Source organism: Eumetopias jubatus, unplaced genomic scaffold (genome assembly GCF_037043125.1).
Source record: "Eumetopias jubatus isolate StellerSeaLion01/CBP00866 unplaced genomic scaffold, mEumJub1_p1.0 scaffold_10, whole genome shotgun sequence".
Lineage (NCBI taxonomy): Eukaryota > Metazoa > Chordata > Mammalia > Carnivora > Otariidae > Eumetopias > Eumetopias jubatus.
In genome coordinates, this window is record NW_028274816.1 from 35,740,666 (window position 1) to 35,768,197 (window position 27,532).

The 27,532-nt window shown below is 52.3% G+C and overlaps 1 protein-coding gene across 1 annotated transcript; it reads left to right on the forward strand.

The window, feature by feature from the left end:
- WFDC1 (WAP four-disulfide core domain 1) lies at positions 1–26,275 on the forward strand. The gene is made up of 7 exons (XM_028097370.2): positions 1–144; positions 13,122–13,305; positions 17,685–17,768; positions 18,704–18,844; positions 23,274–23,315; positions 24,830–24,901; positions 26,259–26,275. The coding sequence occupies exons 1-6, from the start codon at positions 1–3 to the stop codon at positions 24,886–24,888; spliced, it is 654 nt and encodes a 217-aa protein (XP_027953171.2). The 3' UTR covers positions 24,889–24,901; positions 26,259–26,275.
- Positions 26,276–27,532: the final 1,257 nt, after the last annotated feature.

The following is a 27,532-nucleotide window of genomic DNA, read 5'->3' on the forward strand; positions in this document are numbered from 1 at the left end:
ATGCCTTTTTCCAGCCACAGGATGGGCAGCGGCAGAAGGAAGGTCATCTGGGCTCTGTGCTTCCTGCTGCTTCTCCTTGAAGCTGGCTCTGCCAAGAATCTCTGGAAACGGGCATTGCACACTAGGCTGGCCGAGAAGTCCCGCGTAAGTGCCTGGGAGGGAGAGGCGGGGAGGGGCTGGCTAGGCGACCCCCAGATGCTGTATGATCTGCAGATGCTCCCCCCAAACTCAGGCAGGGCAGCGTCTTTACGGGACTGTGCCGGGGTGGGGGGGGCTTGGCAGATGAACTCACCGCCCTCAGAAGGCTCCTTGGCTGTAAGTAGACAAGCAAAGGGTGCACCAAAATTGTGCAGGGGGATTGGGACATGCTTTCGCCTACCAAATAGACTTTCTCCTGACAGCACCTGGTTAAGACTCCAGGGACTTGAAACTGAGTGTTTTGTCTCAACAATCAATAACCAAATGTTTATGAAATATAATTAGACATTCATGAGGTTATTTACTCATTCAGTAAACAGTGGAAACTGCTCCAGGCCAGGCACTGTGTGCGGTCCTGTGGGGACGAGATGGAGATACCAGCTCCCACCCTCAGGGGTGACATAGTCGAGTGGGGAAGGCAGTCAGGTAACACGTGGTACCGGTACGAAGGGACGTAGGAAGGGACGGCACAATGTAGCAAGTGGCAAGAAACATGCACCTTAGAGGCAGGTGTCTGGGTTTGCACCCAGCCTCTGCTGCTCACCAGCTGTGTGACTTTGGGTGAGTTGCTTGACATCTCTGAGCACCAGTGATCTCATCTGAAAAAGAAAGAGCGAGGCATTCCCTTTGACAAATGTGTTTGATCACCGCTGTTGACCAGGCACCGTCCTAGGCTGTGGGCACACAGAGCGCAGATCCCTCCTGCTGCAGGGAATTCGTGATTTAGTGAGAGAGGCAGAGAGTGAGTGAGGAATAAGGAAAACATAGTGTGTTTGGTGACAAGTGCCAAGGAGAGAAGTAAAGCAGGGAGGGGACTAGGAGAGAGAGTGGGGGAGGGAGGGCGTAAATTTAGCGTCCTCCCCCTCCCGCACAGGGAGCGTGGGGGCATGGAGGGTTCAAGGAATGGACTCTGGTGCTCTCAGGGTGAAATGCCTCACGATGCATGAAGCACTTAACACCTAGCAAGTGCTCAGAGCATCTTGGTGACTTCATTTAATCATCACGAAATTGGCTGGTGCTTGCCTCCCCAGGTGGAATGTAGGCTCCTCAGGGTGAGGCCTGATTTTGTCTCATTCAGTGCAGTGTTCCTGATGCCGTGCCAGGTGCCTGCCTTTAACTTGGTGCTCAATACATTCATGTGAGTAAATTATGGGCAAATGCATTGGAAGCACAGAAGAATGGGTTCAGCTCGGGACGGTTTGTTTAACAGCAATAGATTCCTGGCCCAGAATTTGGTGCCGGGGAATGGGGACTGACCTGAGCCAACTTTGAGCTGCATTCGGGGATTGCTCTGCTTGCCTCTGGAGGCATTGCAAGTGTCAGGAGACCAAAAACCCCTCAAAAATACCAGCGGCCCCATTGGCCTTCTCCCCCTGGGCTTTCAGGATTTTGGAGCCAGTAAGTGAACTCCAGGCATTTATGCAACAGTCGGGGAGGGTTTTCCGGGGTTGGGGGGCATTCAACATTGGGCTTTGCGGGATGAATAGGAGTTTGCCAGATAAGTGGGAAAGGGGAATGTTTAATGACTGCTGCCATGGTGAGATGCAGGAAATGTATTGAGACTGATCTTAGCCCCCTGGGCTCACATTCTGCAGGTCAGGCAGGCAGCCGCTGGGAGTGGTAGCAAGTGAAATGATGGTAGTTGTTTGGAGAAGGGAGAGCTTATATGGGGCAGTGTGATCACAGAAGGCTTCCTGGAGGAGGTGAGACCCTGGCCAGATGTTGAAGAACTTTTAAGAATTAGGAGGAGGAAGGACATTCCTGGAAGAAGATTCAATGTAGGCAGAGGTACTGAGGCAAAAACAGTGCATCTGGGAGCCCCTGAGAGGGCAGTCCTCACTACAGGAGAGGGTTTGTTTGTGCAAGGAGGGAGAGAGACCCTTCTCGGGTTTGACACCCCCATGCTCTTTGCTGGCCCGACAGGACGATTTAGTCCTCCAGGGTAGTTAGCACTTTGGTTCTAGGACCACAAAGGGATTTTCAATACATCATCTGGTCTGATCCCTGCTTTGTCCCAGCATGTCATAGAAGCCGATGCTGTGGTATCTGTCTAGGAGGAATGGGGAGGTGGGGTGGTTGGGGGCAATGTGCATGGGGGCCGGGGAGGTGGGCTTCAGAAACCACACTGCTTCTAGCCACCATTTGCCAGAACACAAGTGCTTCGTGTTTGCCCCTCCATGGATTGGAGCTCTCCCCGGTTATCAGCAGACACCAGCGTCCCTCCCCAGTGCTTGGACACAGGAGAGGTTTGTGCCAAAAGCCGGCCTCAGAAAAAGCACCTGGGGAAGGATACAGGCTGTTGACCTGTGGGCACCAGGCCCAGGGATTCATCTCTGTGACATCTCTAATGAGCTGTGCAGCCTTGGGCCACTCACTGCCCCTCTCTGGTCATTACCTGGGAAATGAAGGCAGAGGACCAGATGACCTCCAGGGCCCTTGCAAATGTCCAACAGGGAAATTAGGAATATAGGAAACAGCTCCCCTACACTCAGAAGCATGACTTTCGCATGCAGCACCCACCACCCCCATCCCAGACTGAGGCAGGTCTGCAGAGCCTTGGCTGTGGCCCCTGGAGGGCTGTGGGGCAGATGTCTGGCCGTGTGCTGAAGCCAGCTCGTACCTACTCTGGAGAGTTCAACAGTGCTCTTATTAAAATTAAATCCTGTAAGCTTATCATTATATAATTTATATTAAAAAGGAAGTAGGTGCTCCTTGTTAGAACTGTATCACCTGCCTGTGGTTGTGCTACTTCTTACCACTCTGTCTGCTCTCGTGGTTATTAGTGTCTGTCTGTCTGTGTGCTGAAGCACCGTGCACGGAGGGGCTGCTGTGCGGCCCCGCCCCACTCCTGGCCCCCCACCCGCACTCACGGGGGGCCGTCTCAGCACAGGGCGACAGCGAGGCTGGTCGTCCAGCCCCGGGCTCTTCCTGAACACTGCGTCCGTCTGACTGCCCGAGGACTTCGAGACACAGCAGCGTGTCACTGTGGCTGAGTCGGCTTTATCCGCTCAGCTAGAAACGGTGGGGCAGTTTGCACCCTGCCCCAGAGGGCCTGCCCAGCAGAGGGGGCCTTGAGGGCCTGCAGCAGCAGGATGCTTTGTGAGGCGTGCTGCCCCACCAGGACCCCTTCGCGCGTGCGGGCAGCTCTGGGCCCTGTGGGAGCCGGCCACCAACCCCTGCCCTGCGACCCGGCTTCCTCAGTCTCCTCCGGCTGGTTCTCCTTCCCCTTGTTACTTCTGGGAGCTCCAGAACCTTCTATCGCATCTCTTATTTTTTGCTCAGGTAGCAAGAGTCGACGGAAGACAATCTCTCTGGTGGGTGGGGGGAGGGGGGCTCGCCCAGCTTGCAGCCAGCACAGGCCAAGACGCTGGGGGGTTCACACCGTGGGAGCAAATGGAACTGAAGCACAGGCCCCAGCGCCTTATCCTTGGGTGAGACACCTCTGAGGAGCAGTCTGTCCACTTTCTCAGCATTTCCCCTTGGGTCTGAGCTCCAGGCGCCCCCTCCAGTCTCCTGTATACTAACCCTCCCTGGGTGGGCCCTGCCCCTTCGCTGCCTCACTTGCCCGCCTGCTGGAGCTTCCCGGGACCCCTCCCAAGTGCATGCCTGCACTAGAGTCCTAGTCTCAGGTCTGTGTTGTGGGTTTGTGTCCCTCAAAAATGACATGTTCAAATCCTAACCCCTGGTACCTGTAAACGGGACCTTATCTGGAAACAGGTTGTTATAAAGGATGAGGGCCTATGGGAGTAAGGGATCCCTCCCTTAATGCAGCGTGGCTGGTGAGAAGAGAGGAGAAGAGACACAGAAGCAGACACACAGGGGGAAGGCCAGGTGAAGACAGGGGCAGAGATCGGAGGGGTGTGTTCTTAGGCCAAGGCGTGTCAGGTCTCCAGGAGCCACCAAAAGCCAGCAGACAGGTGTGACACAGATTCTCCCACGGAGCTTCCAGAAGAAACCAACCCTGCCAACCCCTTGATTTCAGACTTCTGGCCTCCAGAGCTGCAAGAGTGTACGTTTCTGTTGTTTTCAGCCCCTGGCTTGTGGTACTTTGTTAGAGCAGCCCTGGGATACTCCTACAGTCTGCTTCTGGGCACCAACATAGTCGGCTGCTGGGGCTTACAACTAGCACGCCCAATGATAGACATTTCCGGATGAGGAAATCGAGGCCCTGGGGAGGAGTGTTCTGGCTGGGGACCTCCCTTGCTCCTTGAAAGATGTGAGATCACACCCCTGCGGGACCCCATCAACAGGACCTCTAGGATGCCTCCACCTAGAGGAGCAGGGGCTGCACCTGGGCCCTGGGGTGTTCCTGGCCGAGGCCCCGTGGCTCCTAGCCGGGGTGGGGGAGGGGCCGAGGCCTGCGGAGGGGAGACAACCCCACCGTAGGCTTGGCCATGGCCTAGCGTCTAGCACAGAGCCTGGCACATCATAGGCATGCAGAAACATTTTAAGAATGGGGGGGTGGTGAGCTGGTGGGCTGGGTGAGTGGGTAGATGGAAGGAAAGAAGAAAGAGTAACTGGATAGTGTGATTTTGGGGGTGACCTTGGGCAAATCACTTTCTCCTCTCTGGACCCGACTCCCACATCTGAGGTTCCAGTCCTGAAATAAATCCCAGGTGGAAATGAGCAAGGGAAGAAGCATCCAGGCCGTGTGTGGTTATAATCTGGGAGTGTGCATGCGGGAGGGAGTCAGGCAGGCGAGCAGAGGGAAAGTGCGTGACTGTTCGAGCAGCACTAGTCAAGACAGCCAAAGCTGGAAACAGCCCGAAGGTCCAGAAGCTCCGAATGAGGAAACGAGATATGACCTCTCCACGCAGTGGAATATTATCCAGCCATGAAAATGGAAATGAAGTATTAACACCTGCGACAGGATGGATGAGCCCTGAAAACATGCTGAGTGAAAGAAGCCAGTCACAGAAGACCACATGCCGTATGACCCATCTGTACGAAACGTCCAGAAGAGGAAAATCCATAGAGACGGTGGACTAGAGGTGCTAGGGGCCGGGGGCAGGGAATGAGGAGGAACTGCTTGATGAGAACAGAATTTCTGTTCGGGTGATGTAAGCATCAACATCTTACAATATTGTGAAAGTTGCCCAGTATTGGGAATACCACTGAATTGTACACTTAGAAATGGTTAAAATGCCAAATTTTATATATATTTTACCACATTCATTTTAAAGAAAGGGCACATTGGAAACCCAAGGTACAACATCTTAGGGATTCTGAAGGTCCACGGGATCCATGCGGCCGGGCCCCTGGACCCTGGTTCCCACTGTCCCCAGCATGCCAGGCATGTGTTCCCAGTGCTTGCTCCAGGCACCCACCTTGGTCATAACTGGTCTTAGCTTCACGCTCTTCTCCTCAGAAGGCCGTTCCCTTACACGTTTGCATATCGTCCCGACCTCTTCATAGCATTTAGCTCCATTATTTTATCTACATGATTTTTTTTTTTTTTTACTGTGGCTTTAGTTTTTCATTAACTACTTTTGCAGATGACCAAAACAAACAAACAAACCAAAAAAAAAAAAAAAAGCAATTCATTTGCTTTAACTGTGTGAGGTCTGGTTTGGGGTCGGTCACTTGTCCCAGAACTGAGCCATGTGAGGGTAGGGACATCTTCAGGTCCAGCTCAGCTGCCCTCGGAGCTAGCCCGGTGCCTGGCATTCCCAGTGCCTCGGCCTGGGAACTTTGAATGTACCATGAAGTGAAGGAATAAATTATGCTAAAACCTTCCAGAACAGGATAGGAGGGGTTGGAAAGTTCCAGAAGACTTCCTGTGCACAGCAGGGCGCATGGACGCTGGTTTCCTCTGGTCAGGCACCGCGATGGGGTCCTCCCTGGCGTGAGATCGGGGTTTTTGAGTACCTCCCTGAGGAAGTCCCCTTAGCGGTGCACTCAGTTCCGCTCCCCGAGCCCAGCGCTGAGGTCCCAGGGCGTCAGGAAATGGCATTCATCAAGGCACACTGAACTCGAAGCCTCTGTTCCAAGGAGAGACATATTTTTAGAACTTTGACATCCAAATTCCAGAGGAAGAGCAAGTAATGCTTAGAGGAAAATTGGCTTTCTTCCGGCACCAGGCACATCAGTCCTGGGGTGCACTTTTATTGGTCTGGCTGCTAAGTCACTGGAACATTCCAAAGAAGGGTAAAGCTCTTGCATGCGGAATGAAGGGGGTGGAGAGCGCAGAGGGAGGGATATGGGTAAATTGGGGCAGCTTTGGAGATTGGATTCTTTCTCCTTAAATGGAAGCGGTGCAAAATTATTTCCTTGTTATAAAAATAATGTTTACTGTAAAAGAAAGTCAGACAATACAGAAAGTTACAACCATGTAAGAAAGATCTAAATTCTTCCTCCAAGACATAAGCTCTGTTGACATTTTGGCGTGTGTGCGCCTAGACTTTTCCACGAAACAGACTCACACATTTTTTTCCTTAATGGTATTTATTCCTACTGTTGAAAAAAATTTTTATTGGGATGAAATTCACACAGTGTAAAGTTAACCATTTTAAAGTGTACAATTCTGTGACATGGAGCACATTCACGATGTTGTGCGACCACCACCTCTATCTAGTGCCAAAGCATTTCCATCACCCCGAAAGGAAGCCCGGTCTCCACTAACAGGGGCTCCCCCTCCCCTCTCCCCCAGCCTCTGGCAGCTGCAAATCTGTTCTCGGTCTCTACGAATTTGTCTGTTCTGGACACTTCGTGTAAACGCAATCCTCCGCTCTCTGGAATTTGTGTCTGGCTTATTGGTACTATTTTCTTCCTTGTGTTTTTCACTGAACAGTGTATGTTGATATATTGTTCCTTATGTTGATCCGGTAGCTCTGTGTCTTCTTTTCAAAGGCTTCTGTGGTGTTCCACGGTACAGGTGGGCAATTATTTCTTTATCCAGCCTCCTTTGGTTGGACACCAGGCTGTTTGCCTCAGTAGAAGCCAGACTTGAACTTGGAGAATTGGGCTTTCCACTGAAAGAATCCACACCTGGTGTCTCCTTAATGTGCTTCCTGAGGGTATCAGCAGCAGAATGGCAATGCAGACCCACAGAGGCCTCCAGAACGATCTCCCTGAGGAGTGAAAAAAACATAGCCACCCAGTGGGAAACCTTAAGGGAGTCATTTTTATCCAGGTAAGGCATACAGAACTGGAAAGTTCTTGTCTACACTGTACCGTAAATGTGTGTCCAGCAGCTGTCTGGACATGGACTTATGATACCCTCCCTTAGCAGGAATGAAAATAAGAGATGGAAATCACAGGTTGCCCTGGGATTTTCATGAAGGATGTTGTCAGTCTGGGCTGAGCCCCCTCATTTGTCCGGGGGACTTGACGTGCCATTATTTTATTTTCTGCTGAGTGGCCAGGAGGGTAGGGCTGACGGGGTTGCAGAGGATGAGGGCTAGGATGAGTTCTTTCTGGAATGTGTACCTGGGGGAGGCGGTTCTATGCGTCCTGAGCTGGGGCTGACCCACGGGCGGGCAGGTGGTGGGGGCGTCTGAGGTCAGTCCCCCGAGCTGACCAAGCAGGAGGAGACTCACAGGCAAGGGTGGGAAGCTGCTCCTCGGATCCAGACTCCTGGCGCAGGACAGACGCAGGTGTGACTCCCGTCTCTGCTGCTCACCAGCCGGGCGGCCTTGGGCATGTGACCGTCACGTTTCTGTGCCTCCGTTTCCTCATCTGTCAAGTGCGTTAATAACAGAAGCAGCCTTGGAGGCTTATGTGAGGATTCAGTGAGATTTAGTATGTGAGCACCTAGCTCAGCTCAGCGTTGGCGCACAGTAGGAGCTTCGTAAATGCTGCCTACCCTGCTGTTATTATGGATCGGATGCCCAGGTTCCGGGCCTGGCCACACCTCCCGGGGTGGTGACTGTGTGCCTCAGTTCCCCCACCTGTACAATGAGGACAGTGATCGCAGCTACAGAGTGGGGGTGGACGCTACTTCAGGGCATCCCCAGCGCTGGGCGAGGCTGTTCCCACATGCTCCCTTCCTTTTAGGAATTCTGCCGGTTGTTTGCCCTCATCTGACAAAGACACGATAAGGCTGTCAAGTGCCACATGGTGTTGTTGCTTGAGCATCTCCTGGAGGTGTGTCTTCAGTTTGCAGCTAGGTCCAGACTCCTTAGGGGGCAGGGACAAGCTCTCAGCTTTCTTTAGCATCTGCCTCAGCCTCAGACCTAAACCATCCTGTGAGTGATAGAGGGCAGGAAGGAGGCAGGAAGAAAGGAAGACCTGGGGAGGTGAAAGACCAAAGCTACCCTGAGCTGACAGACCCCTGGCTGTGGGGCAGGAGGCTTCCAAGGCTGCCAAGTCGACAATAAGAAAAGTAAGCCTAATTCCAACAGGTTGGTGTTGCTGGTGGCACAGGTGCGAGCGCGTGGGCTCCCACCACAAACGCATGCAGCAGGTGTGATTTTCCTGCCCATTTTGCAGACGAGGGAAACCGAAGCTCCGGTACATCAGCGGTTTTCCTGATGATCACAGAGCTACAGGGTTCAAACCCAGACCTGTATGAGAGGCCACCTCACACCAGTCAGAATGGCTCAAAATAACAAGTCAGGAAACGACAGGTGTTGGCGAGGATGCGGAGGGAGGGGAGCCCACACTGTTGGGGGGAATGCACACTGGTGCAACCACTCTGGAAGACAGTATGGAGGTTCCTCAAAAAGTTAAAAATAAAGCTGCCATACGATCCAGCAATTGCACTACTGGGTATTTATCCAAAGATACAAACATAATGATTCGAAGGGGCACCTGCACCCCAATGTTTGTAGCAGCAATGTCCACAATAGTCAAACTATGGAAAGAGCCCAGATGTCCATCGACAGATGAATGGATAAAGAAGATGTGGTATATGTATACAATGGAATACTACTCAGCCATCAAAAAATGAAATCTTGCCATTTGCAATGACGTGGTTGGAACTAGAGGGTATTATGCTAAGTGAAATAAGTCAGAGAAAGACAAATACCGTATGATTTCACTCATATGTGGAATTTCAGAAACAAAACAGATGAACATAGGGGAAGGGAAGGAAAAATAAAATAAGACAAAAACAGAGAGGGAGGCAAACCGTGAGACTCTTAACTCTAGGAAAGAGATTTGCTGGAGAGGAAGTGGCTGGGGGGATGGGGTAACTGGGTGATGGGCAGTAAGGAGGGCACGTGATGGAATGAGCTCTGGGGTTGTATGCAACTGATGAATCACTGCACTCTACCTCTGAAACTAACAATACAGTATATGTTAACTAAATTGAATTTAAATAAATTAAAAACAAAAACAAAAACCAAAAACAAAAAAACTCCAAACAAGCACAGACTTGTCTAGTTCCTAAGCCTGAGTTAGATCCCTGCGGAACTCAGCCTGTACTGTTTATGAGCCACGGGCTTAGCTCCATCCATCTGGGTACACTTCGAACGTCAGATGCAGCTCCTAAGTTCTTGCTCCAAAGGAGGAGGAGGCTTCAGCTGGGGAAAGTTGCGAGGGGAGGGAACAGTGTGTGGAAGGGCCAGGAGGAGTAAGGGGTCTGAGCAGACTTCAGGAATCAAGGCCACTGATTCTAGATTTATGCTTGGGATCCATTACTTGGGCTTCGGGACAGAGGAGTGGAATCCTTAGGCTCAGGACCCTTCTCAGCCTGCGGCCTTGAGCAGACCTTTCATTCTCCGGGCCTCAGGGGCCTCACCCTCAGTGTGCATAGTAAATAGGACCTCCCCCACTGGCCTCACGTGACCAGAGGAGGGTGCCGATGCTGGGTAAGAGGTGCCACATGGATCCGATACAAAGGGACGGCTCCCGGTGAGTGAAGGCCCCCCCGGACAGGAGCGCCCACCACACAGGGCCACTGTGCATACGGATTGGTCAGTCCGGACGCAGATGCCCTTAGAGGGAGGCCTGGGGAACGACCAGCAAGCGGCGGCCTCATCTTCAACAACGTCATCCCCAGGGTCACAGGTGGGAACAAAACCCAGGTGGAGGGGAACGGGCCGCGCAGGGGGAGGGCACGTGTTAGTGGAGACCTGGGCGAAGTGAGGGCAGAGCCGGGCTGGCGTCTCTGGCAGGAGACACAGCCGGCGCAAAGGCCCGGGAGTGGAACTGTTCCAGGGACCTCAGAGAGGCCAAGACGGCTGAACCGGGAATGAGCAAGGGAAGGGGTGAGTCTAGGAAGTGGGGGGGCTGGGGGTAGGGTGGGCCGGCCAGCTCCATCTGACCTTTAACCCTTTGTCCTCCCTGGGCTGGGACACCACGGGTTGGGGGTGGGAGGGCGATCTGTTTATCTCTCTGATAAAAGTTAGATCTTCCTCAGAACTCCGGGAAACATCTTTTGTCAGGACCCTCTTTGGGCATCACCTGGCATGACATGAAATATTTTCCCAAACATTGAATCCTTTAATCTGGGCCCCTCGGTGAAATCCGTTCTTTATCACCCACGACCATCTGTTGTTTGGGCTTCACCGTAAATAACTCGGGAGATTTGACTTCTAAGGCGCTTATCTTTTTCGTTCCCTCCAAATTCTGGGAGACGAACGTTTGAATTTTCCTGGGAGAGGAGAGCAGGGGCACATCTAAAATTAATCTCTCTGCACCGCCCCCCCCACCCCATGGGCCTCCTACCGTCCCTGGACCGGGAAGCCAGACTGCGAGGTGCGGGGAGGGGGGCTGGGGTGGGGAACAGTGTTTCACTTCTGATCTGCAGGCTCCAGCGGGGTCTGTAAATGAGGCCTCGTGTACAAACAGGCCAGCCGGAAAGTCCCGCCGGGCCTCCCGACCACGTGCTCACCGGCCTCATCCCCGTCCCGAGGAGGCCAGGATAGCTGTCGCATTCTATCAGGATGAAAATGCTCGGGCCCCGACATGAGTCCAATTTTGTTAATTCTGAAGAAAATGAACTAAGAGCTAATGGTGTGGGATTATGTCCCCTGCTTGCAGCTTGAAAATTATTCATGATGATACAGGAATTACAAGGACTGGTCTGAGCAGGGGGTGGTGAAAAGGCTGAACCAGTTTGAAAATCCAGGCTCTGGTCTCCCCTTTGTTTTGGGGGAGAACCACCAATCTCCTGAAGCCTTCGTTTCCTTAGAAACCAATTCTTGGCTTTGTGTTCGTTTTTACACTTCACGAATTAAATGACCGACATATCTATGGGAGAAAAGATGAATTCTCTGGGAGAAGCTGCCCCTGGCTGCCCCTGCCCCACTGGGTCACTGCTTTCTTCCCCCTCTTCCCTGCCTCTAAGCCCACTGGGCTCCCTGGGAGGTGGTTTGAAAACCCGCAGGTCCTTGTGCTTGCCCAAATTCCAAGACGCGCCTTGGTCTGGTACTTGTCCTCGGCGACCCGACGCCCCCTACAGGGCACTGGGAGCAGCGCATGGACTTGGCCGCCATGGGAACAGCGGTAGGGTACCGGGGCTCGGGGAGGACGTGGACACATCTTTGGCCTTCCCTCTCTTTACTCCCTTGAGGTCAGAGGGCATATGCCATTTTGTTCCTTGCTCTTTTTTTTTTTTGTTTTAACTAACGCAAGTGTTTTTCCTGTCATCAAAAATTCTTCAGAAGTACTTCTCTTGTTTTTAAAATTTTTGATTGCCTTCTTTAAATTGAAAAAAGAGTGTGTGCGTGGCAAAAATCATACTGAAGCAGGGCAAACGAGCAGGCAATGAAGAGAAATCCTCCTTGGCTTCAGAACTGAATGCTCCTCCCTTAAGGCAATCTGTGAAAACGGTGTCTTGTGTATTCTTGTGATATCCTTCTGAAAATGTTCTAGGCGAACCCTATACGTCTTACATGAGTGTGCATGTGCTTACTTTAAAACATTGTTAAGTGTGTAGCGTACAAACTGTTCTGCACCTTAATATTCCTCACCCACCACTGTATCTTGGTAATTTTTCAGAAGCGGGCTAAGGGCACAGGATCCCAGTCTTGTAGATGAGCATCACTTACTTGTACAGGAGGGCAGGAATTTGAAATACGGAATTTGCAGGGGAGCGGGGTAGAGGGTAGGTAGGGATTTAGATGACAGGAGCACTTTAGGCACAGGCCAGGAGGCGGGGCAAGCCAGGGTGTTTTTCTCCCAATGAACCTCTTGTGTGTGTGTGTGTGTGTGTGTGTGTGTGTGTGTGTGTGTGTGTGTGTGTAGGGATGTGTAAGACCTGCCCTCCACACAGCCCACTTTCAAATCCAGAAGCAGAACGATGTCCCCAGCATGGACAGGGTCTGGTGTCAGAGGGACCCAGTGTGAGTTGCCTGGTGTGACAGAGGTCCCCGACCTCACCTCTAAAATGCTTATTTTATTGGTCATGTGCCCATATTTCCTACTTGTTAAGTACTGTATCTGATTTTTAACTTTTCATTGAAAAAAATATCAAAAAGTGGGAAAAGCTCGTGTCCAGCTTCCCACAAAGTGAACACACGTGTATGTAGCCAGCACCCAGATCAGGAAGCAGAACCCAGCCGGCCCCCAGAGACCCGAGGTGCCCCTCCTGGTCCCCACCCACTAGGTGACCACTCTGCTGACTTCTCACACCAGACATCACCTTTGCCTGTGTTCGAACTTAAAGTGTAAATGGAATCACGCTGTGTGTTCTCTTTTGAGCTGGCCTTTTTTTTCTTCCGCTCAGTATCCTGTGTGTGATTTTTATCCAAGTGGTGTGGTTTTATCCATTGTCTCTGTGATCTGGAAATGCCCAAGCTCCGCGCAAACACAGGGATTGTAAGAGATACACGGAGAAACCTGCGTGCGTATGTGTCTAGGTGTGTGTGAGCGCACAGACCCGTGCACACGCATCCCCGAGCGTGCACGGCTGTACCGGCAGGGGCGCGGGGCAGGCGGGCGCGCGCTCCCCGCCGGCGGGGGGCGACAGGGGCGAGCGGCCCCCGCGCGGCCCTGGTGGCCCCGGTCCCCGCCGCTGACGCGCGCTCTCCCCGCAGGCCGAGGAGGCGGCGGGCCCCCGGCAGCCCCGCGCCGACCGCTGCCCGCCGCCGCCGCGCTCGCTGCCCCCCGGCGCCTGCCAGGCGGCGCGCTGCCAGGCCGACTCCGAGTGCCCGCGGCACCGGCGCTGCTGCTACAACGGCTGTGCCTACGCCTGCCTGGAGGCCGTGCCGCCCCCGCCAGGTAGGCGCCCGGGCCCCGGGGGGGCGAGAGGGGGCTGGGGTGGTGGGGGCTTCCGGAGAACGAGGGGGGGCGCCGCTGCGTGCCAGAGGGGCCCGCGGAGCAGCCACTGCGCTGAGCGCGCACAGCCCGGGAGGGGCCCCTTCCGGGGAAGATGCCCCCTCCTGAGAAGAGGCGGACGATTTATCATTTAAAAAAAAAAAAAAAAAAATCCAGGTCTCCAGCTTTTCTTAGAAATCCTGGACCGCATTCCCTGGGCCACCATCTGCTGGGACCCCAGGTGCCCCTAGATGGCAGTGGGTCCTCCAGCTTCCCCCGGACCCCACCAGGCCCACTTCCCTCGCGATCCTGGCCCCGGGAGTATTTGGGGTGGAGACCTGGGACCTCAGCAGTCGGGATGCGGTGTGCCCCGGAGAGGCAGCGGGGGTGCAGGCTCCTGGGTTCAAGTCCACTGCCCAGCTGGTGTCCCCCCAGTTCCCCCCCCCCCCCCCCGTGAAATCCCCCCAGCTGTAAAACAGGACTGAAATGAGACCATGCAGCTCCTGGAGGGCTCTGAACATTCGCTGTGTTGGCAGGGAGCAGATAATCAATAAGATGTCTGTTGAATCTTAATGGCGATTTCTTTGGGAGAAACAGCCCCCAGGGACTCTCTTTGAAGGGAAAGAGTTTTAGATCCCTTCTGGAGAGGCTGTGGGGGGCGGGGGGGGAGGGAGCCTGTGGGGATACTGAGAAGAGGGTGGGCAATGTGTCCCCCAGGGTGGAGAAAAGGTGCCCCTAAGTCGGTAGGATGGGGGCAGTAAAGTCTCCTCCCCTCTCGGTTCTGCTTGGGGCTGAGCCTTTAGGTGACAACAGCCTGCTTGGACCGCACCTCTCAGCGGGAGGCCTCTGGGGGCCCTGGGCTAAATTGCTAGAGGCCGCTTGAGAAGGCAGGCCCAAGCCCCCTCCCAAGACCCAAGCAAGAATGACCGCACTTTGTTTTCTTCGGGGTAAGGTCACAGTGGTGACAAGGTAGTCAACACCCTCAATAATGCTCGTAATTACAGTCTACCTACGTTTGAGCACTGTCTCTTGGCCAGGGACTAGGCAGGGCCAGGAAGGCTTCTATAGGGCCCTTTATAAAAAATGACAACATGGCACCCCCTCCTGGTGGAGCACATAAAGGTACTTCCCTCTGGGTGGATAAGTAAAAAAAGGTGCCCCTTCCTTTGGACTGTGACAGTGAGCAAGGATTCTAGCCTCACTTGCCACCTATGCCAGCAGATTTTGAGCAGTGCACAAACTATACAGCTGTTCATGACATTCCCAATAGCCTTTCCCTACCTCATCTCATTTAATGCTCACGCAGCCCCATGGTGTGGAGACTGTTACCAGCCCTATTTTACAGCTAAATACACAGAAGCTCAGAGAAGCAGAGCTGCTTGACCAAGATCACACAATAGGCAAAGCTGGTATTTCAATCCCATCTTCTGACTGTGGAGAAGTGTCCAGTGCTTTAGGCCCTGACTGCAGGGACGTGGGGTTCTACTCTTGCATCTGGGCCCATAAATGGGCATCCCTCACTGCCTGGAACATCCTTCCCCCAGACACCCACACAGCTCACTTCCTCACCGGCTTCAGATCTTTGCCCAGAGGTGGTCACTTTTTCAGGGAAGATTTCCCTCTCTAAATGGCAAACTCTCCTGTAGTTGTTCCTTACCCTCCTTTCCCTGCTTAATTTCTCTTTATAGTACAAGCTAGAACATTGTGTTTTATTTGTTCATTGACTGTTCTCCCCACTTGCAGGTCAGCCCCCATAAGGCAGAGTTTGGTCCGTTTCATTCACTGCTGGATGCCCACCGTCTGAACTAGTCTCTGGGCACCTGAAAAGTACTCAATGAATATTGAATGAATCAATGAATCAGTGAACGCCTAGCTCTTGCTGACCAGGCAGAGCAGTCCAGCTCTTCGTTAGTCATAGTAACAATTATAATAATAACATCTAACACAGGGTTTCTCAACCTTGGCACCCTGGACATTTGGGGTTGGATAATTCTTGTTTGGGGTGGGATGGAGGCTGACCCGGGCACTGTGGGGGTGTGGAGTAGCATCCCTGGACCTCTCCCCATGAGATGCCAGTATTCCCCCGACCCCACACTGTCACAACCAAAAGTATCTCTAGACTTTGCTGTATGTTCCGTGAGGACAAAATCACCCCAAACCGAGAACCACTGATCTAATGTGAGCAGATGACCTGAAATGCACCAGGCCCTGCTGTAAGCAGCTTACACACTTCATTGCAATTTTCAGGTAGGTTCCCTCCAAAGCAGACTTTGAGATAAGGACTTGGGTGCAGGGAGTTCATTTAACAGGTGATCCCAGGAAGTTCTACTGAGGCACGGAGAGGGGAGACCCTGAGCCTCCAGGCCTTTAGGCATCTGCAAGTTAAGGAGAGACCTTGACCAAGTTTCACTTTCTAAAACTGCAGTAAACTGTGTATGTACATCTCCCGTTACCCAGGAGCCTTTGACCAAGGCAAAGAGTACCAACAGGAAATAGTAATAGTTTCCTATTTGGGCGCCTGGGTGGCTCAGGTGGTTAAGCGACTGCCTTCAGCTCAGGTCATGATCCTGGAGTCCCGGGATCGAGTCCCGCATCGGGCTCCCTGCTCCGCAGGGAGTCTGCTTCTCCCTCTGACCTTCTTCCCTCTCTCATGCTCTCTCTCTCTACCATTCTCTCTCTCTCTCTCTCAATAAATAAATAAAAATCTTAAAAAAAAATAGTTTCCTATTTGGTAAAAATTCACATTGAAAGCATTTTCTATCACGGGGTCCGAGGTGGTAGGAAGGAGGAGGGAAGAAGCAGAAGACTGGAAATCAGCCTGCAGAAACTCCTCACGTCATCCCTCCGGTTGGAAGTTGCAAACTGCTCATATGCTCCTCTGTTCCAGTTTGCACGCTGTGAGCAACTGTCTTACGATCATCTTGCGCTCTTTTATTTTTTTTTTAAGGTTTTATTTATTTGACAGAGAGAGACACAGCAAGAGAGGGAACACAAGCAGGGGGAGTGAGAGAGGGAGAAGCAGGCTTCCCGCGGAGCAGGGAGCCCGATGCGGGGCTCGATCCCAGGACCCTGGGATCATGACCTGAGCCAAAGGCAGACGCTTAACGACTGAGCCAGCCAGGTGCCCCATGTTGCACTCTTTTAAAGAAAAGGCTAACCAGCATTTTTACCAAAATCCACCTATGTACCTTCAAAAGCACTAGACAGCACCCCAACCTCTTTATTTTTGTCATATTTTGGAGTCCAACAAAAGCAGAGATCATAAATAAATGTGATCCCAGACCAGTTTTATTTGATCTACATAATGCATAAAACAATTTTTAAGAGGGGGGGCCGGGGCAGAGGGAGAGGGAAAGAAAGAATCCCAAGCAAGTTCCATACTCAGCATGGAGCCTGACGTGGGGCTCGATACCACCACCCTGAGATCATGACCTGAGCCAAAATCAAGAGTCGGACACTTAACTGACTGAGCCACCCAGGCGCCCCTGTAGCGCATAAAATTTTTAAAAATTGCCAACACTTAAAAACCAGGAGTTTGTATTTTAAAAAATATCTACAAAGTCTAAAAAAAAAAATACAAGCTCTAGGAACATGGGGACTGGCTGGCCAGAGCTGACCAGCAGCTGACCCACTGAGGCAGGGACTGTCTCCAGTTTGCCATGGTCCTACGGGACCTGCTTTTCTTATGTATGTTACCTACCTGCTCCCTGGAAACATTTGGGCTCCCCACCCCTGCTGTGGCATTTTGAACGCCTTACAGTCTACCATGTGGGTTGCTCTTCTTGTTAAAAATATATTGGCCACAGAGCAGGCTATGCTGCTATGACACAAAGACCCACGAAGCCAGGAGTCCAACCTATCAGGCATTTACTCCTCTCTTGGTTAATAGGCCAGCGTAGACGGGTGGTTCACGGCAGGTATGTGGCTCCACTCCAGTCATCCAGGTACCCAGGTTCCTTCCATCTGGTTGCTCTGCATGATCAAAGTGGCTCCCCAGCTGCAGGAAGAGGGAAAGCCAGAGGGCGGAGAGCAAACAGGCATCCATGCACGGGCAAGACAGGAAGTTGTGTCATCACCTTGGCTCACATCCCATTGGCTAGAATTCAGTCATGTGGCCGTACCTAGCTGCAAGGAAAGCTGGGAAATGTAGTCTCCAGCTTGGCCACCCAGTGCCTAGAGGAAACTCAAAGTTCTGTTACTGAAAGGCAGGGCGAATATATGGCAGGCAGCCTCTGTGTTCTTCATGAAGTGTAGGCTCCCCCACTCCCAGAGGCTGGGGCATTTCTCGGCTGCTTGACCGGGTCGAGGGGAGGGCTCAAGTTAACCATGTATTATTTTGTTAGTTTTAGATTGGCTAGTGCAGCCGAAACCTCGATGGCTTGGTGGCAATGGCTGGCTTCTGGATGGCCCTGAGGAGGTGTTGCAAGGTACCTACAGGGTGAAGCCCAACCTGACGTCTGAGCCAGGGTCCCTCCTTCTCAGGCTGCCTCTGCTCCAGCAGGCTGTCTGCTCTGAAATACCTCAATATGTAGAAGGGTGGAGGCTGGGGCTTGGCCCAGCTCTCACAATCCCCAGAACAGTATAGGGCTTGACGTTCCCTGCAAATGGGGCCTCCCCCTCCCCCCACCACGCCGGGGTGGAGACTTGAGAGGGAGGGGATTGGGGTTGGTTTTCAAATCCCTAAAATCATAATAAGGGGTTCACTGCTCCCTGAGGATGAGGTCGTCTGTGGGTGGGTGGAGAGCAGGCAGGCAGCGCTGGGGTTTAGAGAACTGGAGGGTACGAGTGTGTGCACTTGTGTATGTGTGGCTCTCCCCGTGACTCTGCACACATCCGTGGGCACGACCACCTCTGGGAGGGTGTGCGGCTGTGCGTGCACCTGTGGGGCTGTTCTTGTGCTGGGTAAATATTTGTGCATCTGCGTGCGTGCAAACGTGTGTGATTGTAGGTGTGAGTGTGTGTGTGTGTGTGTTAAGAGCCATGGTGGTGAAAATGTGTGTGTCAGGATTTGTGCATGAGCGTGTGTACACCTGTGGCTATAGATGTGAGTGCATATATGTGTGTCAGGATTCATGTGTACGGGCACAGGATTGGGGTGTGTGCGCAAGTGCGTATCTGAGTGTGTGCGTGCACACACATGACCGTAAGTGTGAGCATGTGTGTAGGTGAACGTGTAGGTAGGTCACTGCACACGAGGGTGTTTGGGATTGTTTGACTTTGGACTGCCCTGTGTGTTGGCGTGTGTGTGTGTGCATGTGTGCGTGTGCATGAACACGCCGCTGTGAGTGAGACCCGAGGCACAGCCTGGAAGGTGGGTTGCAGATGGGAGGCAGACCCTCTGGTTCACGTGTCTGTCCCACAGCTGAGGCCTGCAGCACCACAGAGGATGGGGCGGAACCCCTCCTCTGCCCCTCGGGCTACGAGTGTCACATCCTGAGCCCTGGGGATGTAGCCGAGGGCATCCCAAACCGCGGGCAGTGTGTCAAGCAGCGCCGGCAAGCAGGTGAGTGGCCATGCTCCTGGCCCCTGCCCCCCTCTCCCTAGAACACCCCACTTGGGACGCCTGTCCCAGAGACAACCACCAGCACCCCCAAACCTGGCCAAGAGCTCCCCCTGTCCTCCTATTTCCGTGCTTCTCCCTTTGAGTCTTCCATCCTTCCCCTCGTCGCCTGCATGAGACACAGGTCTTCGAGCCCTGCCACCTCCTAGCTGGGATCAGTTGCTTCAAATCTCTGAGCCTCAGTATTCTCATCTGTGAAATGGGGCCCCTGTGTGCTGTTATGGGAATTCATTTAAATCATATGTGTAAAGCCCTCAGAGCAGCGCTCACTTTGACAGCACATATACTAAAGCCCTCAGAGCAGAGCCAAGCAATAATAGGTGCTCGGTAAACATCAGATATATTATATTCATCTATATATCTATTTTTTAAATTGTCTGAGGACTCTTGACTTCCCAGGGTCTCTGCCAGGAGCATTTAGTGCGACTTAATTCATGTTTGTCCCTGGAGGTGAATAGTATACAGCAAATCGATCAGGGAAGGGCGTGGATGGAATTGCTTTAGTTTGCGTGATTTTTCCCAAGGAGAGCCAGGGCCACAGAGCACGGACTGCTGGTGATACCTAACCAAAGCCCCCCGAGCCTCAGGCAAGGCATAAGGTCCACAGGACTTGGAAGAAATGCATGGCAAGCGAAGAATCTGGAATTTCAGGGAGATGTGAGTTGGCCTTGTCACAGCTGAGCTCATGGGACTCTGAGAGCCCAGACTCGGGGCCCAGTCCCCCCTTCTGCATCTCTCAGCCCTGAGAGTGGGGGCTGGCACCTTCGGTCAACACCGAGGCCCAAAGAACACAACAGGGCACGTGATCCGCCAGAGCATTTCTTTTCCTGAATGGAGAATGTATTTCCCGGAAGTGTTTCAGGAAGAACACACTTAGTGCCATGCAGTTATAGCATCGTCGTCACTGCAAATAACACGATATGAGACATTACTACTATCTCAAGAAGCCTGGTTCCTGGAATGCTGAGCTTTGAAAAAATTGCCCATAAAAGGGGGCGCCTGGGTGGCTCAGTCGGTTAAGCGTCCTACCCTTGATTTAGGCTCAGGGTGGTGAGATCGAGCCCCGCATCAGGCTCTGTGCTGGGCATGAAGCCTGCTTAACATTCTTCCTTTCCGTCTGCCTCTCTCCTGCCACTCAAGCTCTCTCTGTTTCTCTCTCTCTCAAAAAAAAAATTGCCCATAGTAGGCATCTCGGTAGTTTCTCTTACAGTCCACCTGCTGTTTGGGGTTAAGAGCCTGTTCTCCAGCCAGGCAGCCTGGGCCCTGGTGGCCCCTTGGCCCCTCACTGCTGCATATGGCAAATAGCCTAACCTTTTTGGGTTTCATTTTCCTTACCTGTGAAATGGGCTTATAATAGTTAGGCTACTTCATGCTGTCATCTGTCCTAGGGAAGAGGAACTTGCCTAGAGGGTGCACAGCTAACAAGGAGCAGCGGGGAGTTCTGAGCCTGTCCATGGGCTGCAGAGCCTGTGGGTGCGTGTCGGGGGGTGTGTTCTCCCCTCCCCCAGGAATGATCAGAGCCTTCCAGATGGAAATGTAAGCGAAATTCCTCCTAGCCTTGCTCCCAGGGGCTGTCAGGGAGCAACAATTGTTGGTAATTATATGGGAGTTTGGATGTGTCTTGATCTCCAACAACTTCCCTTGGAACAGTAGCCTCGGGGAGGAACAGGGGCACTCGTCCCAGGTTAAGCACAAAGAAGCCTCTTATTTACGTTTTATCTTTTTAAACTCCATTTTGAAATAATTTCAGACTTCAGGGGCGCCTGGGTGGCTCAGTCGGTTAAGCGTCTGCCTTCGGCTCAGGTCATGATCCCAGGGTCCTGGGATCGAGTCCTGCGTCAGGCTCCCTGTTCCGCAGGGAGCCTGCTTCTCCCTCTGCCTCTGCCCCTCCCCCTGCTTGTGCGCGCGCTCTCTCTCTCTCTCAAATAAATAAATAAAATCTTTAAAAAAATTTTAAAAACCAATAATTTCAGACTTCAGAAAAGAGGAAAGATTAGGACCTTGAACCCTCCACCCCGATGACCCAGCAGTTATTAAAATATGGTCACATTCGCTTTACCATTCTCTCTCTTCCTCTCCCTCGTCCCCACTGTCTCTCCGTATAAATCTGCATATTTATTTTGGGGACTTATTCGAGAATAAGCTGCAGATCTCATGCCCACCCCTTAGGACGCGAGTCTCCTCCCAGAGCCGGTGTTTGGAGGGTGCCAGTGATTGTTCGGGTTTTACAGTCCATCAGCTTGGAACCCAGCATTTGCGGGGTTCATGTCTTTCCCGAGAGGAAAATGAACGTTGACACAGGCAGTAAATCTGCCTCTTTGGAGAGCAGGGTGCGGGGAGTCAGTGCATTTCTCTGAGTGGGTTTGAAGTCACTCAGAGGCGGAGCGTCTGTGTCCCCCAGGCTTGCCTCTGACAGAGTGCCATGGCTGATGCTGCACGCGAAGGACAGACGATCGTGCAGCCTCGAGCAGGGAAATCTATTTTGTTAAAATGACCTGTGATCGTGTTTGGTAAACGTGGAGGCATGAGGGGGGTGACCAGCTCCACCAAGACCTCTGGCTCCTTCCTGTGGCGCCAGCGTTGGTCCCCGAGGAGAAGGAAGGCACAGGAATGCTTCATCATCGCCAGCCTGGAAAAAACCCAGCCATTTGCTTGAGAAAACAGTTGTGGCCCAAGTTGCTGATAAGTTATCAACCTGAGGGTGTGAATCGGCTCCGCTGGGTTCTGTCACCCCGTACTATAAATGTCAGTGCTGGCCCCAAACACCCTGATGCTTTTTAGGATGACCACAACACAAAAGGAAACAAAATGTCTAGCCATTGCACAAATGTGATCTTTACAATTGAGACATAACTGATCTATAACCTTCTATGAGTTTCCGGTGCATAAGTGTGCTTTGCTGACAAAGCTGACGTGCTGTGGTTGAAGGAGTGAGCTCACCCCTGGCAGTGTTGCTCAGAGAAACTTCTGCATGACCTGGCCGGACTTCTCAGGCACAAATGGTTCGCCGCCATGATAGGCTGGGGGCTGGGGGGAGGGGGGTGGCGCGGGGTCGATGACAACCAACAGTGGGAATCCTTAGTAGTTCCAGAGGTTCCAAGGTCCCAAGAGTCGACCACTTTTCACGTACAAAAATGGCAGTTTCAGGCGCCTGGGTGTCTCAGTTGGTTAAGCGACTGCCTTCGGCTCAGGTCATGATCCTGGAGTCCCGGGATCGAGTCCCGCATCGGGCTCCCTGCTCAGCGGGGAGTCTGCTTCTCCCTCTGACCCTCTTCCCTCTCGTGCTCTCTATCTCTCATTCTCTCTCTCTCTCTCTCTCTCAAATAAATAAAATCTTAAAAAAACAAAAATGGCAGTTTCGTGTGGTTCCTCCTATTATTTGCATATCTATGGTTTAAATGAAATTATTTATTTTCGTCCTCACAATAACTTTATGAGGTGCTAATTTTTTAAAGATTTATTTGAGAGAGAGCACGAGCAGGGGGAGGGGCAGAGGGAGAGGGAGAGAGAGAGAATCTCAAGCAGACTCCCTGCTGAGCACGGAGCCGACAACAAGGTGGGGAAGGTGGGGCTCGATCCCAGGACCCTGAGATCATGACCTGAGCCAAAACCAAGAGTCAGGCGCTTAGCCAGCTGAACCACCCAGGCACCCCACGAGGTGCTAATTTTATGCCCATTTCCAGGTGGGCAAACTGAGGCCCAGAGAGGATTAGTGAAGCAGCACAAGGAGACAGTTACTGATTACTTGGTCACACGCAGTAAGGACATTCAAGACTCCTATGAGCAGACTCAGAAAAGTACCATGTGTTCCCCATGTGAATTACATAGCTTGAAATCACACTCGCTGAATAATACGTTCAAATTCTGCTTCTGGTTCATCTGTTAAGATGGTGGTTCCTAAACTTTTTGGCCTCAGGACCCCCTTACACTCCAAAAACATTGAGGACCCCAGAGAGCTCTCCTCTGTGTGGCTCTGGGTAATGACCATATTAGAAACTAAAGCCAAGGCATTAAAAATATTTATGTGTTAATTCATTTAAGAATGACGATGATAAACTCATTATGCACTAAACAGAAAGAACGTTCCTTTTACAAGTCACTATACTTTCCAACACACACAAAAATGGAGGACTGGCACGGGTTTACATTTTCACAGTTCTAATATGCACATGAAGAGAAGAGAGTTCGATTCTCACGCCTGCTTCTGCATCCCATCAGCCGTGACATCACACGTCACACAGCCTCTGAGAACTCCATGCGCGCTTGGGAGGGAATGAGAGTGAAAACATAAATAATCCCTTGGTGTTATTATGAAGTGGTTTGGGCTGTATGAACTCACTGAAGGAGTTTAATCCCCTCATGTGTTTTCCAGATGGGCGGTTCCTCCAACACAAATTTTACAAAGAATACCCAGGTAAGAGAAGAAACCACTCTTCCTCTGCAGAAGGTGCTAAAAGGAACAGTAAGGATTTCTTGGGTGAAAAAGAAAAATAGAATCCCGTTGATTCTGTTTGAATCTGTTGATTCCTGTTGATGACTGTTTTGAGAGCTCCAGTCTGAAGCTGCTGTGAAGGGAAATGTCCATACGCTTCCTGGTTACCTTTATGCCACCAGACGGCCCTTTGGGGGTGAGGTGGTGGCATGCCAAGATGCTTCTGGTGTGAAAACCTCTCCTCCGTCCTGAGCAGCCCTCTAGGTGGCATCTGACATGCGCAGGTGCCATTCTAGGCTGCAGCCTGGGACTGAGGCAGCAGCTTAGGGATGTCTCACGGGGGATAAAATGAGACCTAGGATTGGAAAGTAGAGTAGAAGCCCTGTGGCCTGATGGTGAGCAGAGGGGGTGGGAGCCAAAGAGGGGCTCAGGGAAGAAAAATGGCTTTGTGTTAAATCTTAGAATTTGGGCCTGGATATGCTTAAGTCCTTCCTACTTTCATTCAGGGGATTGAAAATATGGCTGACACTATTCTTCTATCCAGTCATTCATTGATCCATCCAGCCAGTCTTCTAATCTTCCATCTATTCATCCTTCCATCCATCCATTCATCCAATATTCCATTCTTCCATCCATCTTTCCATCCTTCCATCTATCCATCTATTCTTCTAACCATCCATCCATCCATCCATCCATCCATCCATCCATCTATCCCTCCATCCATCCATCCATCCATCTTTCCACCCATCCATCAATCCAGTCTTCCATTCTCCCATCCATCCTTCAGTCATCCATCCATCCATCCAACAGTCCATTCTTCCTTCCATCTTTCCATCCGTCCATCCATCCCTCCATCCATCCATCCTTCCATCCATCATATCTTTATTAAGAATTTACAGCACATATTTATCAAGCATTACTCTTTATTTTGTGCTAGAAGTTGAGGCTACACTTGTGATCATGGCAGACCCAATCCCTGCCCTCCTACAGCTAATACCAAGCAGGAAATATGGACATGAATAGCCTCCAAGTAGCTATTTAGTAGTAATAGGGATTAGGGTGATTGAGGTCACATACAGGACCCTATGGAAAGGACACCTTAGACTTCGATGTCAAGGAAGGCTTCCTAAGGAGGGACATTTAAGCTCAGCCTAGAGAACAAGAAATAGTTGGCAGAGGAATAGCCACCGTGAAAATCCTGAGGCTGGAAGCAGCTTGGCCATCACTGCTGCTGGTGTGTAGTGAGCAAGGTGGGGATGGCAGTAGATTGGGCCAGAAACGCCAGCAGGACCACACCGCACAGGAGAGCAGGTGTGGCCGTGGTGAGGAGAGAGGAGAGGCTGCAGGTTGGGATTGGGTGACCTCCTTTGGGGCAGAAGAGGGGACAGGGCCGGGGCACCTGGTATTTGGACGTCGTTTGGCAGTGGCTGGTGAGCCAGGGGCAGTTGAGCAGCAGAAGACATGCCTGCCCTCACACAGCCCTGGTCTTTTTGCAGAGGGTGACTCCAAGAATGTGGCGGAGCCTGGGAAAGGGCCCCAGAGGCACTTTCAATAAGTCTGCGGGGCCGGTAAGTGGGTGGAGTGGTGGCCAATGGCAGGGGGAGGGTTTGCACAGCCAGGTGTCCTGGGAGCTTTAATCACCAACTTGACAGTGGGAGGGGCGACTGGGGCTTTACCTGGGGGTAGAATTTTAAAATTCTCTTAACAATATCAAAGTAAGTAATATGAGAACTTGGTGTGTAGCCAGAAGTGGAAGTTTCTATACCATGTGGACCTAAATCCAAACACTAGACTGGGTTGCAACTTTCCTTTCCATTCCTTGTCTTGATGCCTCGGTGAAGAGCAGACGAGTCCTCCGTTGTGCCCTGAAGTCCACCCCTCTGTCTCTCCCTCTGTCACACGATCCTCTCAAGTGCCAACTCGTGCTCCTAGGGGCTTACCTCCTTCCGGGAGGCTAAGTAAGTCAACAAGGAAATCAGCCTGCAGTAAGTGTTGTCAAGGAACCGGACAGGGGTGTGAGGAAGAGTAGCCAGGTTGGGGAGGGGCCGTGCGGAGGTCACATCTGAGCCAAGATCTGCAAGGAGAAGCAGCTGCCTTGGGAAGACCCGGGGAGCAGGTGCCCGTGCAGAAGGAGCTGGAAGAGCAAAAGCCCCTGGGCCGGAGAGATCTTGGCTTCGAGGAGCCACAGGGAGGCCGCTGGGGTAGGAACAGAATGATGGTGGTGAGGCTGGCACCAGAGGGGGGTCCCGGGGAAGGCACGGGCCCTGCTTTCAGATGCTCTCCGGGGCCACATGCGTGCCAGTAAAACCTGAATGGCCCGCCCACCCCTGTGAAAGTCAAATGTCTGCCCAGGGCAAACAAAGGCCCTTGAAAGCAGCTGATTTCCCTGTCCTTGAAAGGCAAACATCGGGTTTCAGATTCCAGAATATTCTGGTGCAAGTCCCTCTGGGAAAGTCTTGAGTCCTTGGGGATAGGTGCCAGTGTGTCTATTACTTGCTGATGACAGGACCGGTCCTTGGAGTGGGTCTGACCCGCCGAGGACAGCAAGCTTCCACGGGGAAGCACTGGGGGCCGGCGGGCGAGAGCGGGCCATGAGAGGCAGCTGGCGGTGGTGTCTGGGAGCCGCCGGCCGGCCCAAACTGGGCTTAAATTCTTGACCCACCGTATGTGACCTTAGGCGGATGACTTCAGCTCTCCACGTCCCAGTTTCCTTATCTATAAAATGGGAGTGATGGGGAGGGGTGTGTTAGTAACTAAACAGGAGGATAGCCAGAGAGACTGAAAGTCAGTTAAGAATTCAGTGTTAGGGAAACTGGAATCTTACTGGTGTATGTGGGGGGTGACAAGGAAGGACGACGTGGACTGTGACCTCATGTTCTGCCCCGGCAGCGGCTCATGCTCCCTCCTTCTCTGCTTCTCTTCCAGCCAACTGTGAGAACGTTCCTCCATTTTTCTGCTAAGTCTTGGAAACAGTTGGATAAAACATGATTTGACCCCCGGAGGTCATGCCCAGCTTGACAGAGCATGACCCCAAAACTACTGAGAGGCAAGACAGCTGGCTCTCGATGCCAGCACGATGCAACCGGCTGGGTGACTTTGCGGGAGCCCCTTGCCAACTCCGGGTCCCTGTCTTACCGTCCTGAAGATACAGCACACCTGGTAGTCCCACTTGACCTGACGGCCCCACAGACCCCACCTTGGGAAGAGGTCACTGCCTTTGTGAGCTGTGCGAAGCCCCTTTCTCAGAGAGAGTTCAACATCTTGTTTACTACACATTTCTTCCAGATTTGTCTCCGGGAGCCATGTACCTATCCCAGATGTTCTCAGAATAAATTGCTCCTTACAAAATGGAAATGAACTTAGCTACTCAGGTGGGATTCATAGTTTTAACTCCCGCTGATCTTAAATTGCATGTGCTGAAGCCCTTGAGCCCTGGGCGGGTGTGTAGTGTGTGTGTGTGGAGGGGGGTTGTTGAGGGTACTGGGATGAAGTGTCTGCTCAGCTCTGCTTCTGGAACCGTGGAATATCCGGCCACGTGTGCACTGCTCTGGGTCGGATCCCTCTGAGGCAGACCTGGGAGGAGGATTTGTTGAAAGTGACTTGTTAGGAAAGTTCCTAACTTTCCTGGGGGAAAGGTAGGGACGTGGGGAGGAGAGGTTGGGGTGGGGGGGGAGGAGTAGGAGGTCAGCCAAGGTGAAACGTCAAGGTCCCACAGAGGGCGACTTTGGTGAGATCCCCCAGGGCGGGCTCCAGGGACAGTTGCTCAGAGGGGTCCACACTTAGCTTTAATGAAAATCTTAGCAATTGTCCACCAAGGGGCCCGTGTGTTCGTTTTGCAAATAGTATAGGCGGCCCTGAGTCACACTTTGGAAGGGGCCCCCCCTGGTGGGGGGCATGGGAGCCAAGTCTGTGTGGGGCTCCCGCACCCTTCAGTGACCAGGTAAGGGCTGCCCCTAGGGGAGGGGTGGCCACTTCCAGGGGCAGCCCACCTCTGTCAGGGAGGTGAGCCCATGGGGCTGTGGGCAGAGCCCTGGAGCTTCGTTACACACATCTCAACAGTGGCTGTACAATGCAGGCTCGTGGAGAGAAATGGCTCCATTTACCGATAACTCATCCCTCTCAGAAGAGCCCGAGGTGATTGGTACTGATCAGTCCTTTGGAGGGCTCGAACTTCCAAATTCCAAAGTGGGCTTATGTGA